The following is a 16,721-nucleotide window of genomic DNA, read 5'->3' as shown; positions in this document are numbered from 1 at the left end:
AATTCTTCGCAGTCATGATCAAAATTGGATTGTAATTTTGTCTCAAAGAATTGCGTTATTCATGACAGACATAAATTTGGGTGCATTTTTCGGGATTCTTTTCCACTTAAAGACTTAAGGTGGTTTATTTTTCTATTACTAAAATAAAGTTTCCCGATGTATCTTACTGGTCTAACCCAGTGCACGTTCCGAATCAAATTCCTCGGTGTGCCACTGAAGCGCATACCCGAGGCGGAGCCGCCGAAATATCGATTCACTCGGTCTCGAGCATCCTTTTTCTCCCCTTTTTTTTCTCCCCCAGCATCGTAGCTCCCTCCTCCTTTTGCCTGTCTTTTGGATCCGAGGAGCCATCACGTGTTATTTATCTTTGAAAAGCGACACCGCCGTCCTCAGCTCCTTACACTACCTTCATTCCACTTTATTTCTAAACTCGTAGTTAAGAGAATTTTTTGTCAGTTCCAATTTCCATAATTTTCCTCTACCCTCGCACCCTTAGCTTATTCTCTCACCTTTATCTTATTCTCTCTGCCACCCTTTTCTTGAGAACTTTTATTGAATCATATTCCTAGTCGCTGTCGTTTTTGTAAGCTAAGGTTTCCTATTCTCGAGCGGAGTTTATTATCTAATGCAGGAATATTTCTACGAAGATATTGTGATTACCCTCAGAATTCATCGAGTGGCTCGACTTTGAGGCCTTACCCAGTTCTTTTGGTCTCCTGCACAAGGTAGGTCGGTGTCATCATCTTCAAATCATATTTTATGCTGTTTGGGAAGGCTTCAGGATTCACCGATCCAGAATATTGGGTCATGTTTGTTAAAAACAATATTTCAATATATAAAAATTTCAGAGTAAAGTGAACATTGAAATATTTTTCGGAAAATGTTGAAAACCTCCGAAATCATATTCCTGATTCTTGAAAAACTTCTCATTCATTTGGGGATTTTACTGAGATAACACGTCCTTTTCATTGTCCTAATAATTTACATTATTCCATCTATGAAAAATATACATAAGTATGACTACTTCCTCTTTCTTCGGGCCGTCGGCATTTCTTCTCATCCTTTTGTCTAATATGGTTGTAAATATTGAATTTCTGCTTCTTAATATTATATCTTTTTTATTCTATTTATGTGTTACTAAGGAGTGTAGAGTTGCGGAGAGATCTATAGACAAGTGTTCAGTGAAATCAGACTTCAGAGAAATGTAAGGATCGTATAAGGGAATTTACGGATCAGGAAGGACGTCCGGGAGAATTTATTGTGAATTATGATTATTTTGATAATCTTAACTTAAATAAAAACAATGCCATTTTAAATTTGTTTTTCAGCAAGTAAATGCATTGAGTCAAAACCTTTTTTCATTCCGTATTTTTGTAATGTTGGGGAATAATCTTTATATACTGTATGCTACTCCAAAACTGTAAACCATTAGGCGGTATGCAGTTTAAAACAAAGATGTGGACTTAAGGACGAATTACCTCTTGGAATTGTGTCACTGTTGTTTTTAGTGCTGAGTTTACTTTATTCTTTGCTTTGATTACGAAAGCTTTCTGGTCTCATATCACTTTAAGAGGAAATTTTGTTTTGCTTTCACGACTTCAATTTCATGTGAAAAACACAGAGCTGCGCAACATTGACCTTACTTTGTGTAAACATGTCTTTTAGATTCGTGATGCCCTGGGTATTGCCATCAAAATAACATAAATATTCCTCATTGTACTCACTCACTCACATTCATATGCAATACGCAATACGCAATCAGCAAGCTTTGAAGTAATACCCTTTATAAATTCCGCGGTGAATGCAGAATACTACCTTGATCAAAACGTTCCCGGAATAACCACCGTGTGGCGCTCCCATCGTTCCGATTTGAGTTCTGTTTTTTTTGGTAAATTGGTACATCTGTTGTTGATATTCCCTTTAAATCTTAGTGTCATAACTTGACATTTGCAAAAGTTACGTAGCCAAGAGTACATCTATCTCTGTGTGTGTTGGCGATTTTTTACAATTGCAGTAATGGATTTAAATTTGCAACAACGAACTTGTATTAAATTTTGCGTAAAAAACGGATTTAGTGGCGCACGGACGTTGGAAATGTTGGAAAAGTGTTTCGGCAACGATTCTCTAAAAAAAACGGTCGTTTACCAGTGGCACGAGCGGTTCAGAAGTGGTCGTGAGTCAATCGAAGATGATGAACGCAGTGGCAGACCATCGACATCGAAAGTCGGTGAAAAAATTGATAAAGTAAAAGAAATGTTGGTCAATAACCGCAAATTAACCATCAGAGAAATAGCGGAGGACTTGAACATTGCCTATGGATCCGCCCAAGACATTGTGGTTAATGATTTGGGTTTCCGTCGTGTAGCAGCCAAAAGACCTCAATTTCATGCAAAAAAGAGACCGTGTTGACGTCGCAAAAGACATGATTTGCGAGGCTGAATCCGATCCCACATTCATCAAAAGGATCATTACTGGAGACGAGACGTGGGTTTATGAGTACGACACGCAATCCAGACATCAGGCAAGTGAATGGCGTTCACCAAATGAGCCGAGACCAAAAAAACCACGTCGTTTTCAGTCAAAAAAGAAGGCAATGCTAACGGTTTTCATGGATTACAACGGTGTAGTGCATCATGAATTTTTGCCAGAAGGCCAGACGGTAAACAAAGAGTATTATTTGGGCGTTATGAGACGTTTGCGTGAAGCAATTCGCCGAAAGAGACCAGAAATGTGGGCAGAAAACTCGTGGATTTTGCACCATGATAACGCACCGTCGCACAGTGCTATCATTATTCGTAATTTTTTGACGAAAAATGCAACAAATACCATCCAACAGCCACCGAATTCACCTGATTTGGCTCCCTGTGACTTCTTTCTGTTCAATCGAGTTAAAAAACCATTACGGGGAACGCGTTTTAGCAGCCGAGAGGAAGTAATGGAAAAATCGCAGGAAGCACTGATGGACATACCGAAAACCGAATATAAAAAATGTTTCGAGGATTGGATCAAGCGCTGGCATAAGTGTGTTGCAGTCGATGGGGATTACTTTGAAGGGGACAATATAGATTTAGATGAATAAACTTGTATTTTTAATTTTCTGAATAAATTCCGGGAAATTTTTGATCAAGGTAGTATGGCAATATGTTTCCTGTAATGGGTGATTTTATTTGGAGTTACCCAAGGCAAACGGTAAACGTACGTTTTGGATTGAGATCCATTATTATTGGATGATATTTACTTTTGTGAAATTTCAATAATTTTGTAACATGCATAATTGGTATACAGCCGCAAACTGTTATCAAAAAGCAGAAACTAGGTTTTTTCTGTAGCTACTTCAGCTACAATAATTTATAAATTATAATTTAAGTAAAATTTGTCAATCATTTCATTGAATTCGTCGTCGAATTAAACCAAAGGTGAATTACATGTCTGCATAGCAGCACGAACAAATTTTATTGGAGCATTACTATTTAAAATGGCTGCAATATTTATTTGGTATCATTTTTAAGGAATTTTTATAGCATAACTTAAGCATTACTCGCTCCTAATATGGTCCCTGTGACACTAGGGGAAAATCAAGCCCCTAAACTTTTCAGCTTACATTGAAACTGCTAAGTCGAAATCGATAGGCCCCTTCGTAAGTCCAATATTAAACATGTATATTTTTTGGACCGAGCCAAACGCTTTTTATGTAAAAAGGTTGAGACAAAGAAAGGGTGATTTAAATAAAGACTGTGGGCCGTTTTTAGCTGGAAGGGTTGATTTAAAACACAATTTCAACAGATTATCAACCAAATGATCTTAAGATGTATCCTGCAACTGGTACAAATCATGTTGGGGACAACATAGCAGAACAGCCTGGAGAAACAGGACTTTCCTGAAAGTTCTTTTGATAACGTCAATGCACCAAAGTACACGTAGTGCCTCGATTAGCGATTAAAAATTATATTCCTTCTCGAAACCTTCAAGCTGGATGACATTGAATGTAAGGACTTACATAGAACATATAACCTCAACTTAGACTTGACATAAGGCCCAAGTCTCATATTTAATAATGAATATTTTCTTTCCTCTGACCTTGAACAATGGTAACTCTAATTTTGCATGATGTTTAGTTTTGAGCTTACTATTAATATATAAAATATTGTAATGCTGCTAATAATGATTACCGACATTAATTACGAAAATTTATTAAATGCTTCTCTTGTTTGTTTCTGTTTTTCGTAAAATATTTATATTGTTCACGCTGTCGTTTACGGTGATCATTCACGCTAATTAGGGTAAATAATTAGGCTGTCGCTTACGGTAACCACATGGTTTATGGTAACCTTTGGTCACTTGGCGCAATGGAGAATGAACCACGATCGCAAAAGCTAGAAAAACTTAAGAGCACGTTCTCGACCGTAATTGAACAACTTCGAGGACTACATCGCAAAATTTAAAAGATGAGCGCGGACCATCTGTTGCGTTACGTTCAGTCCTCAGAAAGGTGTAATATGAACGGACCCCTCCCTCGCATTTTCTCAACTTCTAATCAAGTTCCTGTTCTTACTTTAACTTCTTACAGTCCATGTGAACCCGCCTTTCCATCCCGGGGTTAAGTAATTTATGCACTTGAGGGAATTCTTGAAACTACTTGAGAAGTTGGACATTTTTTGCAGTGTTTTTTTTCTTGCGAGGTGCTTTTGTTAAATTAACTCTGTGTTCTGATACCCCTTCTTGTTTTTTCTCTCTCTCTTTCTCCCCCATGTCTCCTCAACAGCCGCCTGGTGGAGAGGTTGGACAACATGAAGAGGAACGCGATGGGCAACGGCACAAGTCAGTGCATTCTCTGTGGCGACGCGTTTGGGATGCTCGGAGCGCCTTCCCTCCTCTGCCACGACTGCAAAAAGGTGCGTGCCAACACACCCTCCGCGTCGCCACTCGAAAAAAAGTGGACTCGCCCTCGAGTAAGGGTTTACTCTCGGAGCGGGAGTATAGCGGGGCGTCACCGTGCCAACGGAGGAGACGCCTCCGTGCGTAAGGACACTTGTGGGGAAGTCGAAGGCTATAAGTACTGCCCACCTTTGCCTCGGAACAACTTTTAAAATCGATTTTCGGTCACATCAACCTGTCCACTGATCCATGTATTCGGTGTGTCTCGAGACAAAGAGAAACAAATTAAGATTCCGGACAAAATGGGTACGGGTTTACTTTTATTGCACTTGAAAAAAAAAGTAAAAATCATGTCCAGTTCCACGGGGTTTGTTACCTCCTTGGCCCCAATGTCGTGAAGAATATTTGCGAAGGAATAATAGAGGTTAGGTTGGGGCTAGAAACAGAAAATAATGGCAGTTCACAGACCCGGAGCCAATCTTTTAGGGCTGTGTGACATAGGCTTTTTGATGTCATGACAATATCAGTGCAATATCGATGTCCAAGATATCAAATACTATGTCGATATCGTTATTGCAAATTTCGAGGTCGATATCATTACTAACTTCAATATCCATATGCATCGACATCAAATGACGGGCCGACATCCATCATCACTTTGACACTTTTCCATATCTCTCTCTCTTATATCATTCGCTCAATCAATCTGTTATAACTATCGCAGAAGAGTTGAACATCGAAAAACTTCTAAAAGCACACGTGTTGGAACTCATTCCGAAAGGATTTCCACCGGGTGAGATCGGATGGGGAGGAATGTGATATAATACCTATTGCACACCGTCTTTTCCTTTCGATTTCTTTCACCTTTACTATGGATTGCTGATTTAATTCATCATTGTTGGCTCACGTGGAATCCCTCGGTACTTGGGCGTAATTTCAAATAGATTTTGCAGCAAATATGTCAAATGCAAAGACAATATTATTGTGAGCGATTCAATGAAAAAATTTCTAATTTTTTGCAAAGTACTGCGTACCTCACTGCTCTAAACTGTATAGCTATTGTCCAAATTAAATTCTTCTCAATTTTGGACCAAAACGCCTCGGGTCCTCTAAAAATATTTTATGAAATGGGCATTCATTCCTCAGTGAAACAGCGATACTTTTTCGTAGTAAAGTTAGCTTTTAAAAAGTGACAAGTGGCCGTATAGCAGCCGAATAGCAGTCGGAGTGTTGTATAGGAGTCGTCAAATTCTTTCGGCCCGCTTTGTGTCAAGTATATTTTATTGATATTTTCCACTCTGTTCGCACGAATTAATTTTCTATAAGTTCATACACGTGCCAAGTTGAAACCAACCAGAAATATTGTATAATTGATGCAGAGAAATGCGCTTTTATGCGTCATTTAACTTTATTTCATTGATGACGGCATGTTTCATCAAGCCTGTTGGCACAATTTTTGCATCAAAAGGCACTTTAACTAAAAACTAATTGACATCCTGTGTCAATATAACGGCATAAAGAGGGCATTCAGCGTTGATATGAATATATTTTAGTCGCAAATTTCGATTGTTTTCCTACGAAACAATATTTTAACGGTTTTATAATATTTAAGACTGTATTTTACTCATAGTTTAATTGAGTAGACACTAACATCTATAATCCTGCTCATACTGAAGGGGTTAAAGTTTTAAAATTACGACTCTTGAACGAAATATTTGTAGATCTGTTTTTGGATTCGAGTACGCAACTAGTTTTCGGTATAAGTAAGTTAAGGTATAAACTGCATGGAACTGCAGGAAATGCACGGAAAGTGGAAGAATTCTACAAAGTTTGTTTGAATTTTCTATAAACTCAATTAAAGAAAGTCAGGCTCCGACGAAGATTTCAATTCACGCGTGCGTGCATCGCTTTTCTAGTGTAAGAAAACGGATGGAACTAAGCGTTGTCGTGCTACTGCCTGGGTGAAAATTCTTTCATAGTTCGGTGATATTCATTAATTTAAGGTTTTAACGTCAAGTACAGAATAATAATCTGTGTAGGTCTGCTGCTTGGCAGTGATGCTTGAAAATCAAATTGGCAGAGCGAGATTGGGTGGCACAAAAAGATTGATTATGCGTGTTTGCTAGAAAAAGCTAATTTTAATATTCATTTCATAATTGATATTGAAAACCTGACATGTATGATCCAAAGCCTTTTTTATTCTATCACTTAATATTTGGCAGGACCTACGAGTTTACCTAAATATGATTATTTCATAGGAGAGACCGCCAATTTAGTTTTATTGTTAACGGTTGACTTTTAATTAGCTACATTAAAAAAGGATATCTTGTAAGTACGAGTAAAGTTCATTATTTACTCTGTTTTACTTTAAATCTAAATAATCGTTTTGTATCTTAAGTCGTTTTCATTATAAATGCTAGATTAAAGATTTCCTACCAAAATTACCAAATTCTGTTTTTAATTGTTAATTAGTCATTTTCATTGCTCTTTCGAGTTATTTGTACAGCCATAGGGAAACTTTAATCATTCTCAATGAGATTTCAGTCACTTTGATGCTTTTTTTGGAAGTGAAGATTGGATGGGCAATTTTTTTCCGTTGCCCTAAGAAAGAACTGTTATCGTTTCGTAATGCACGTACCTTTGAGTTGTCGCTTTTCCCTAAATTAAGTAATCCAATATTTTTAATTGCAAAAATACTCGTCGAGTACCAACTTTCGATATTAACTGTTTTGGATTAATTATTCGCGATTTTTTTTGTAAGAGACGATGAACTTCATTCCACAACACAAATCAGAAGGGTCTTACAAACCAATTTTTTTATTTTATCTCATAAATCATGAGAAAAAAACTACTTGGTAAAATGTAGACGTTTGACTTGACTCTTAGCATTTTTTCAATGAACATACATTAATAACGAATGTCTTATTGATTTTAGGGAGGATGGAGCCGGCAATAAAATTAAACATAATGCACTCCTCCTACATTTCAAGCAGATTTCTTCTCCAAGTCTCGAGTTACGTGTCAAGACATCTACTCATTTTGCTTCCACAAATGAGCAGGCTTACTCTTTTCACCATCCTACACTGCACCAATTCTTTTTAGAAATAATGAGGTTTCTCGACAATCTGCATTCTTACGCCATGCGAAGTACATTTTTCTTTACTGCTGAAATAGAGGCATAAGCTTAGGGTCCCTCTCCATCGTTTCCAGATAATGTTAAGGTCATATAATTAGGTCAGTGATGTGGAAAATGTGTTTTTGTGAATCTACGCATCACTTACCTCACATGCCTCTCTAATATGGCGCTCACCTCATACGCGATACATGGGACAGGGAAGAAAATATAACATTTTCTGTGGACTTTGGTCTCGCTGAACAACTCTTTTAATTTGTTATTTTTGCAACGTTAGTTTTTCAGCATTCGTTTCAAGTTGTGTGTAAAAATAAGAAATAAAATATCGCCTTACTCATTTATTAAACTTAAATTACTTGTTAATTTCTAATACATTTCATAGTAATGCTCGGAATGCAAACTTTATCTTTTGCATTTGTGTTTTCATGATGACAGACATTTCATTGTCTCACGAATCGAGGAATGCTCTCAGCTAAAAAAAGCGTATTTTCTCGCTAGTTGGCAACGTTACAATGGTAGGGAACCTGTTGCTGCTTGTGTGATGCCGATGCCAGTGATTTTTAGAACGTTTATCGGCTATTTTTCAAGAAAGTAATCAGCAAACGTAGTTTTTATATTATTTTGAAATTATTGGCATCAAATGTGGTTTGTAGTCTTTGCTTATTTCTGAAATCGTTGTGATTTTCTGATATCACACGATAGGTACATCGCAAGGCTTGTGAAAACCTTGAAATTTAGAAAAAGACAACATTATTTTTTCATTAATTTTTGAAAGAAAGGAATGTTTACTCTCTCAAGAATAACAACGTCGGAAATTTAGATATCCATTATTACTTCCCTTCTAGGATCTGATGTACACGGGAAGCATGCAGAAAAGCTAACGCTAAACTTTAAAGTTATTGAAGGAGTGTTGGGGGAATTGGGATGAAAAAATTAAAAAAATATATTATACCACAGTTTAAATATCACGAAGATGTGCTATTAGGGACTAATAAGGCAGGTTTTGATTTCAGAATTACAACTAGGGCAGCAGATAGGAGTTATATTTGTAAAGCAAAGGAATATTAAAATTTGGATTATCGTCCATGCTAGAGAAATTTGGGTAATTTTCTTAAAAAATTATATGCAGAGGATTATCTAAAAAATTCCTCGCCCGGGAACTTTTGTATGAATTCCTCAAATTTTTTTAAACTTCTTTAGGAATTCCGACGGAATTTGGCGAGATATTCCGCAGAAGTTTCTTATAAGGTTCTATAGAGATTCCTTGGAGCCATTTAATTTTTAAATAGATAAGCTCACTTATGCGGAGAACATTTTTTACATGATCAGATAGAACCCCTTGTGTCGTTATTAAGTTAATTATTATTAAATCCGCGCGAGGATTCCTGAGTTTGGTCTTGCATTTTTAAACTTCTTAGGGAAAAAACTTTTGGTTTCCGGTAAGATTAACGTAGAGAAAATTGATACGTACTTCCCTAAAGCATGAAGCATTTTATCAACCAGTCATATACATTTTACTTACAAATCCGTAGAAATAAAATAATTCAATAGCAAGCTTTTCAATTTCCATGGAGTTCTTAGCTGTTCCTTAGACCCAATAGAGTAGCATGTGCTCAAGTTTGTGGCAGAGATTACTATATTTTTGATTTACGGCGTTTGAAACTATTTTCAAGACTAAATTTAACGTCCATTCTTATTTATTATACATGAATTCAAAGTGGATTTGATTTTATGTTTCGTCATATACGCATTACAAATCCCATATTTATACGGTAAGAGGTGTTATAAACGTAAGTAAAAGATAAACTGTTGAACCAGTAGTTTTAAAATATCACTACACGCCTTAAATATTGGTACATATCTGGCGTAAGCCCGAATGTATCACTTCGGCATGCCCGTAACAAGATGATTGTCTGCAATTGTGTCTTTTATCAAATTCATCATTGCCGTTTCTGGTGTGGCTTGTAATTTTCCATTCCTGGTTTGTAGAATCATCTCATACCAAATCTAGTTTTCAGGGTAGCCTTTTATTTTTTCATCCCCAATAGTCATCCTTCATCAATCGTGTTTCGTGGATTGACCACATATAGGCTAACCATTCCCTGGATTAATTTTCCTTGATATCTTTGAAAAACCTCTTAATTATCAATTTAGTTGAACTCACAAAATTTCCATTTAAAAATGTATTTCTGATTAAAATACACCCAAGATCTGTCTTACGAACTAACTTATGGCACAAGGCTTACTAAATCTCAGACATTAATTCGGATAATATTATTCGGTAGGCTTACGAGCTTTTCTGAGTGTATCCTATTTCCATTTGAATTGGGTATTATAATGCGACAAATTCAAGTGGAAAAATCATTCACCTGTATTGGAATTCGAGCATGGATCCCTCCCTATTATAAAACCCTTGGGCTAAGGACCTGCCGTTTCACACGGTGAAGCAAAGCTGCCTTGTGCCGAATTATAAAATAAATAGTGAATCAATTAAAATGAAAATATTCTTTCAAACATACCGAACTTCACGAAAAACTGCGTAATTAATTTTTCCTTTCGTATCATGTCACATACCCATCCGATAAGATACGAAGTTTGATGCTATATAGATATCACTTAATTCATTATTTTCATTCTAGCTGACGAGTTGCTCAAATAACTGATTGAAGCCCTCTAAGATTGACGTCATACTCAATCCATGTTGTGGTACTGAGCCTGCGCATGGATATGACTTGTTCGTTGAGTAAGGAATTACATTAATCGATTCCGTGATGACGCAATAATCACAGCCCCAAGTGAGGGCCAAATTTTCTCGTTTCCCGCTTCAGGACAAATTGACTGATTTTAAGATTGAAATTAAATTTAAAATACTTCGCCTTTCCACATAAACCACTTTTATTACTACCTAGGCTTCGTTAGTTCATCATCAGGTCTGATGATGTTATACCATAACGAAACCTAGGTAGTAATAAAAGTGGTTTATGTGGAAAGGCGAAGTATTTTAAATTTAATTTCATTATGAAGAATTTCCACCAAGTGACGCCAGAAACTGTTTCATTGATTTTATGATTAAAATTTCTACTTAAAAATAATTTTTTTGCGAAAATTTACGATAATTTTCAGAATAAAAAATAAAAGAAGAAAAATAGATCATATATACAAACATTTTACCTCAACAAACCTCCGCGTTGAATTTTCGTTACAAGCAGAAATAAAGACGATAAATATGAAAGTTAAAACATATAATTTAGTTGTTAAATTCTAGATGTACTCAAACTAATGCCACAAATACCTAAAAGCACTATTATGTTTCTCAGAAGTGCAACTACTTGACAACCTGAGATACTTCTGTGAGTTCATTACTTGAACTAGTAAGTGCATACAAGAAGTTTCACTTGACGGTATGAAATCATAAATTACACAGGGACTAACAGATTACGCTCCCTCAAAGGAAAATAACGCACATGAAAATGACGGTTTGCTTACGGCAATCAAGGTTTAGATGGCTTATTAACCCGATGTGTGATGCTAAGCAGAAATCTATTTAGTGAACGGCAAACATAATGTCTAATTTAAATTATTCGTTAACAAACGTGATAAAAATATAATTCTAAGCAAAGTATCGTTCAAAGCATATTCCTAAGCTTAATTTTTATGCAGTGTAAATAATATATTTCATGAAAGATGCTCTTCATTAGAAAAGTAGCAAAATGGCCAATCGTGTTCAAGATCCATTGAAAACGATATTATACTTTGACGTAAAAATAATTTATAAAAATACTGGTCAACTAAAAAACCTAAATGCAATTTCAGTATTTTTAATGGCTCCACGCCATAACATGTGAGTTACAATATTTTTTCCGCGTAAAATCTTAAAAATGGGACTGCGATTGAATTAAGTAAGACGTATTCTTCATTGCTGGATAAACGCGTTTAAAATAAGAAGTGAAAATGTTCCGGAACCTTCCAAAGTCCTTTCTGAAGTAGGACTCCAAAGTCTTCAAAGTAGCACCCTTGAACGTCCACGCACCGCGGCCACCGGGTTTCCTACACCTCGTAGGCCTTCTGGAATGCGGCGCCCGGAACGCTGCAAAACTCTCTTGTCACGGGCTATTGTAACTGCTCCATAGAGCCGTCCAAATGTCCTTTCAGCATGAATTTGAGGTAGAGGAAGAGGATGAAGTCTGGCCAGGCAGGGTTGCCACGTTTGGCCGGGCCAGATAGTCCGTTACTCACTCCGTCACTCAGAGAGCGCTCACAGCACCAACTGGACTCACATCTTTCTCATGCCCATGTTTTCGATCACAAGCTGATTCATATCACTTTTATGCATGCGTCTTCAACATTTTCTCTACTCCTCCGAAAAAACCTGTGCCTCTCAAAAACAACCGATCTACCCATGGCGTTGTCACCATAGGCTGCCTTAAGAATGTCTTGAGTCTCTTTCCCGCTTTTGCACAGCTTCACGAAAAATTTGATGATGTAGAGCTGTTCTAATAACCGGTTCACGATGGAACGTAACGAGGTCACGCTATAGAGGTTTCGCAAACGAATAATTCGCACTCCGCAAATGCTGGGTGCCAACTACCACCAGTCTTCAGGCTTTCTTGAGACTTCCCCCCCTCGAACCAAGCCAAAGAAGCCACCGCCCGTCCATCCGGGAAAAAATAAGTCATACTACTCTTAAGATATTTCTTGTACGTATATCCACATTTCTTTGTCACGATCAACATAATTTGCCCTTCACGAGGTCTCATTCCATTTCGCGTCTATCGAAGTTGCCCTCCGGTTTCAATCCTTCTTTCATCTGGAAATATCGATTATATTTTTATCATTTAAATAACGGTCCGTCCATTAAAACTTACTTCAATTTCAAAAAGTAAAATTACTTCAATTTTTCCCATAATTATTTGTTATTATTTTATTTCTGCGCTCTCATTTATATGAATATTTCATCATAAGACTCAACTACAGAACGGCGAAAAGGAAGTTTGTCTGAAAAGCGGAATACTTCAAATTATTACCCTTGGGTGAGCCTGGGTAAGTGGTTTGGTTAGTTAATTAGTTTCTTCCTATCATATTTGAATTAGTCAGCTTAAATTTAAAAAACGCTCGTTCGCTACTTCTTCTCATTCGCGAGAAATTCGCCCTTTCGTGTACCACCAGAAAGGCTATTCACGTCATCGACATCTTATTTATGATACCTCAGAAATTAACTCCATCTTTTATAATTCTTGACTGCTTTCGAATATCTCTCTATTTTATTTTTCGACTTCATCTTTATAAGTTTTTCTGCAGCCCAGTTTCCTTTTCTATGTCTTTTTTCCCCGCATTGCCTTCCATCGTCGTGATTCTGCCCTCTCTTTCTCTCCCTTCCGACCTCCCCGTACCACATCCTAGCCCACCAAGGCAACCGGAATTCCTGATCAGCTACCCAGGACGTTGGCTCGCCGGGGGACACGTGCGGAGTCCGATGCGCCTGGCGACTGCAAGGGCGTGCGGATAGTAGGGAGGGGCGAGGCGGTGGGACGCAGAGATTTTCCGCTCCCTCTCGCGTCTTTTGTTTTGAGGAGAGTTACCGAGACTCGAGAGTTTCTGCGTCATGGAAAAAGAGGAGGGAGGTACCCTGCGAAAGGTGGGACGCTAGGCTAATATTTGCTCACCTGGAGCTATTCCGTTGAAAAAAAACAATCGGAGGAAGACTGCCGCAGGAATTAATTCAAGGGATACATCCATTTTCAACCTTTGGTTGTCTCTTGGGGATAAGTCTCGATGAGTCTACTCGGCGATGAAAGTATTATTATTATAGTACATTCTAACATCCATGCATGTTAAGGCTGTTTGGTGCGCCGTTAATTACACCATAGTAACAAATTTAAGGCTTATCAGAAATTCTTTTGTTTCTAACGTCGACTTAAAAATTTCAACAAACATAAGTAACATCCATGGGTGGTTTTAATAATATGGGAAACATGTCATTTCAAGTTCATTACCTAAAGCGAAAAAAATTATGGCTTTTTTAAGAGAAATTAAAGTCAACATATATCTAACGGTCTTTATTCTAACCTAATATCGGGTTAATATTATCATTTAAAGGAAACTCTTGAGCAGAAAAAGAGAAAAATTATGACAGTGCTCGTTTTTAGAGTCAATGGCATAAAAACAACCTGATCTATGATTATAAATGATGCGACTATAAGTTATTAGTCCTAAATATTACCTATTGAGATACATTTTATAAATATTTCAAATATTGACTCCATAATCTTAAAAAAAAACTGATATAAATCTGCTGCACCAACTCATAAATTTCTGCACATTTATGATATTCCTCCTTTAAAAATTTACATTGAAATACCACTGTTTAGCAGTATAGTATATTTCATTCCCTTGGTGAAGAAAAGTGTGAGGAATTACACTTATTTCCCGGCCATACTGTGGATATCAATGCCAAGAAGGGTACATATAATCTATCACCAGCTTTTAGTCGCCTTAGTAATCCCCACCATACCAAAGTTTTCTTGTCAAATGATAGTTTCTGATAAATTAGAGGAATATCCGCGCTTGCATATCTTCTTCAAATTACAGCACATTTTCCTGTTGAGTTGCAGCCTTGGACGATGCATTCCCACCTGCGCGATGTACAATCGTTTGAAAAAGGATAAAACTGGAACAGTTACCACCCATCTATTTTCCTTTAAGCCGGCATATATTCGGTAAACAGGAGAAAAAAGTCAAGCGTGGTTGTAACATTTAACCTGATATTGTTTTATGAACCAGTTTTGTACAATAGGGTTACTATGGATTGAGTTCTCTTTGGAAATGCTGGTATCACGAAAATATAGCCGGGTTTGGCAATTAGCTATACTTTTGGTTGGCTAAATCAGGCTCATTGTGCACCTGGTAAGGATTGGCATTAAAAACGATAGCAAGTAGCATTATGAAATTTAGGTAGTTTAAGTTAAGCACATGTAGAAAATTGTAACAATTAGACGTTATATTACTTAAGTACGCATTTGACAGTAATTGTTTTTCTTATGAAACTGAGTCGTAGGGAATTTTCTTTCACATAATTTCACTGATTCATAAACTTTACTTTAATTGATACCGTTAGGTGAATGTGCTAATAAGTCAAATTAATCAAAATATGAATAAATAATTGGTTCTATGGAAAACCATGTATTAAAAATTGTAAAATGGAAGCTAGAATGAAATTAATTCCTGAATGTGGATTGGTCAGGATTCCTGATATGGTCGCAAAAATACCGAATTGTATAACGAAAACGCGAAGAAAAATATACTACCACCGTAGAAGTACGTAATCTTACCAGTCTTCTTTTTTTCTACATTTTTCACTGCTGAATAGTGCAAAAACAATTTGCAACCTTTTGTGCAAAAATTACTGACATAATACATATTCTACACGTAAAATGTTGGTAATTCACACCGCAGTTACATACAAATGAAGAAATGGACTAAGGCACACTCGTACAAGTGTGAAAAAGATTACGGAGAAATCTGCATAGGCATGAAAAAAATACGTACAACAGAGACGGCGGCGGCTGCTTTAAATGGCCGGCCAGTTCAATTTCGTTAGAGCTGATAAAACAGTTGGTCTTCACGTGATTCACATCCCTAGGAGGAGGCAGGAAATATGATTTTTATTTTCATTTTTGCAAAGTTATTTTTTTTTGGAATCTGCTGCTTTCAGTCCACTAATAATTCACAAGGAAGAAGATTTATGACATAAATACTAGACAAGGCCTAAATTGTTACGTAACGTATTTTTATCCTGTAGAGTTTTGCAATTTGTCGGTATGTAAAAGAGGCAGAAATATAACTCTTTTATTAAAAAGTCATAAGGCCAAGTAAAACAAAAACCTTCTGCTACAACAAAATACCGTGAATATTACATAATAATAACCATAAATGCCAAATCATTACACATTCTGTTGAACAACTAAACTGAAATCTGCAATTCAAAACATTAATATCAAATGGGCATTTTTTGCTAGTTAGATTAAGGTCAAATTTATGAGATTTTAGAGTTAATATTTAAAAGTTGATGTTTTGCTCATTTTCAGCCTTATCAGTAGAGTAAAATATGATTACACTTTTTATGATAATTTCCGTCATAAAATGGGAAGTTGTAAGTATGAAGCCAAAAAGTGAGACGGCACAAAAATAATTTCTGCATTATTTTGCCTGAATATTATTAAAACTTTCAGCAAGTGGCTTATTTGATTCCTGAAACACTGAATATCTCAGTTTGGCTCATGATTGCTTTGCTCATCGTCGTTCGAGATCTTCATATTTTTTATGCTAGTATTCTCCTATCAAAATTCGATAGGTTTTTATATTACAGATACGGTTCAAGTCCCGGTTAAGGAAATATTTTTTATGTGTATATATGAAATTTCTCACATATGCTCTAATGCACATATAGTTACATATATATGCATATAAATACATACATGTACATCTTAAATCAATATAGTGGTTTCAAATAAATCAAACGTTTATGTCTTTAAGATTTTGGTTTTTTAATGTTTTTTTCAACAAATTAAACCGTCTATAACTTTCGAATTTCGAATAATGATTCTATTTTGTATTTTGCATTTTTTCCAACGTTTCTATCATAAACCATTGCTCCTCGATCCATTTGGACTGCGTATCGAGAGAGTAAATATAACATGTCATTGACTTTTAAAGA

The 16,721-nt window shown here is 36.4% G+C and overlaps 1 protein-coding gene across 1 annotated transcript in view; it reads left to right on the top strand.

Moving 5' to 3' along the window:
* The window catches only part of Rph (Rabphilin), a 157,556-nt gene that overhangs the window by 103,589 nt on the left and 37,246 nt on the right, over positions 1-16,721 (top strand). Inside the window, exon 4 of the mRNA XM_071591913.1 lies at positions 4,763-4,892. Coding sequence (XP_071448014.1) covers positions 4,763-4,892 — 130 coding nt within the window. The remainder of the gene's footprint in view (positions 1-4,762; positions 4,893-16,721) is intronic.

This window comes from Hetaerina americana, unplaced genomic scaffold, assembly GCF_022747635.1.
Source record: "Hetaerina americana unplaced genomic scaffold, ioHetAmer1.1.p SCAF_5, whole genome shotgun sequence".
Classification (NCBI taxonomy): domain Eukaryota; kingdom Metazoa; phylum Arthropoda; class Insecta; order Odonata; family Calopterygidae; genus Hetaerina; species Hetaerina americana.
This window is presented reverse-complemented; position numbering and strand designations above follow the sequence as displayed.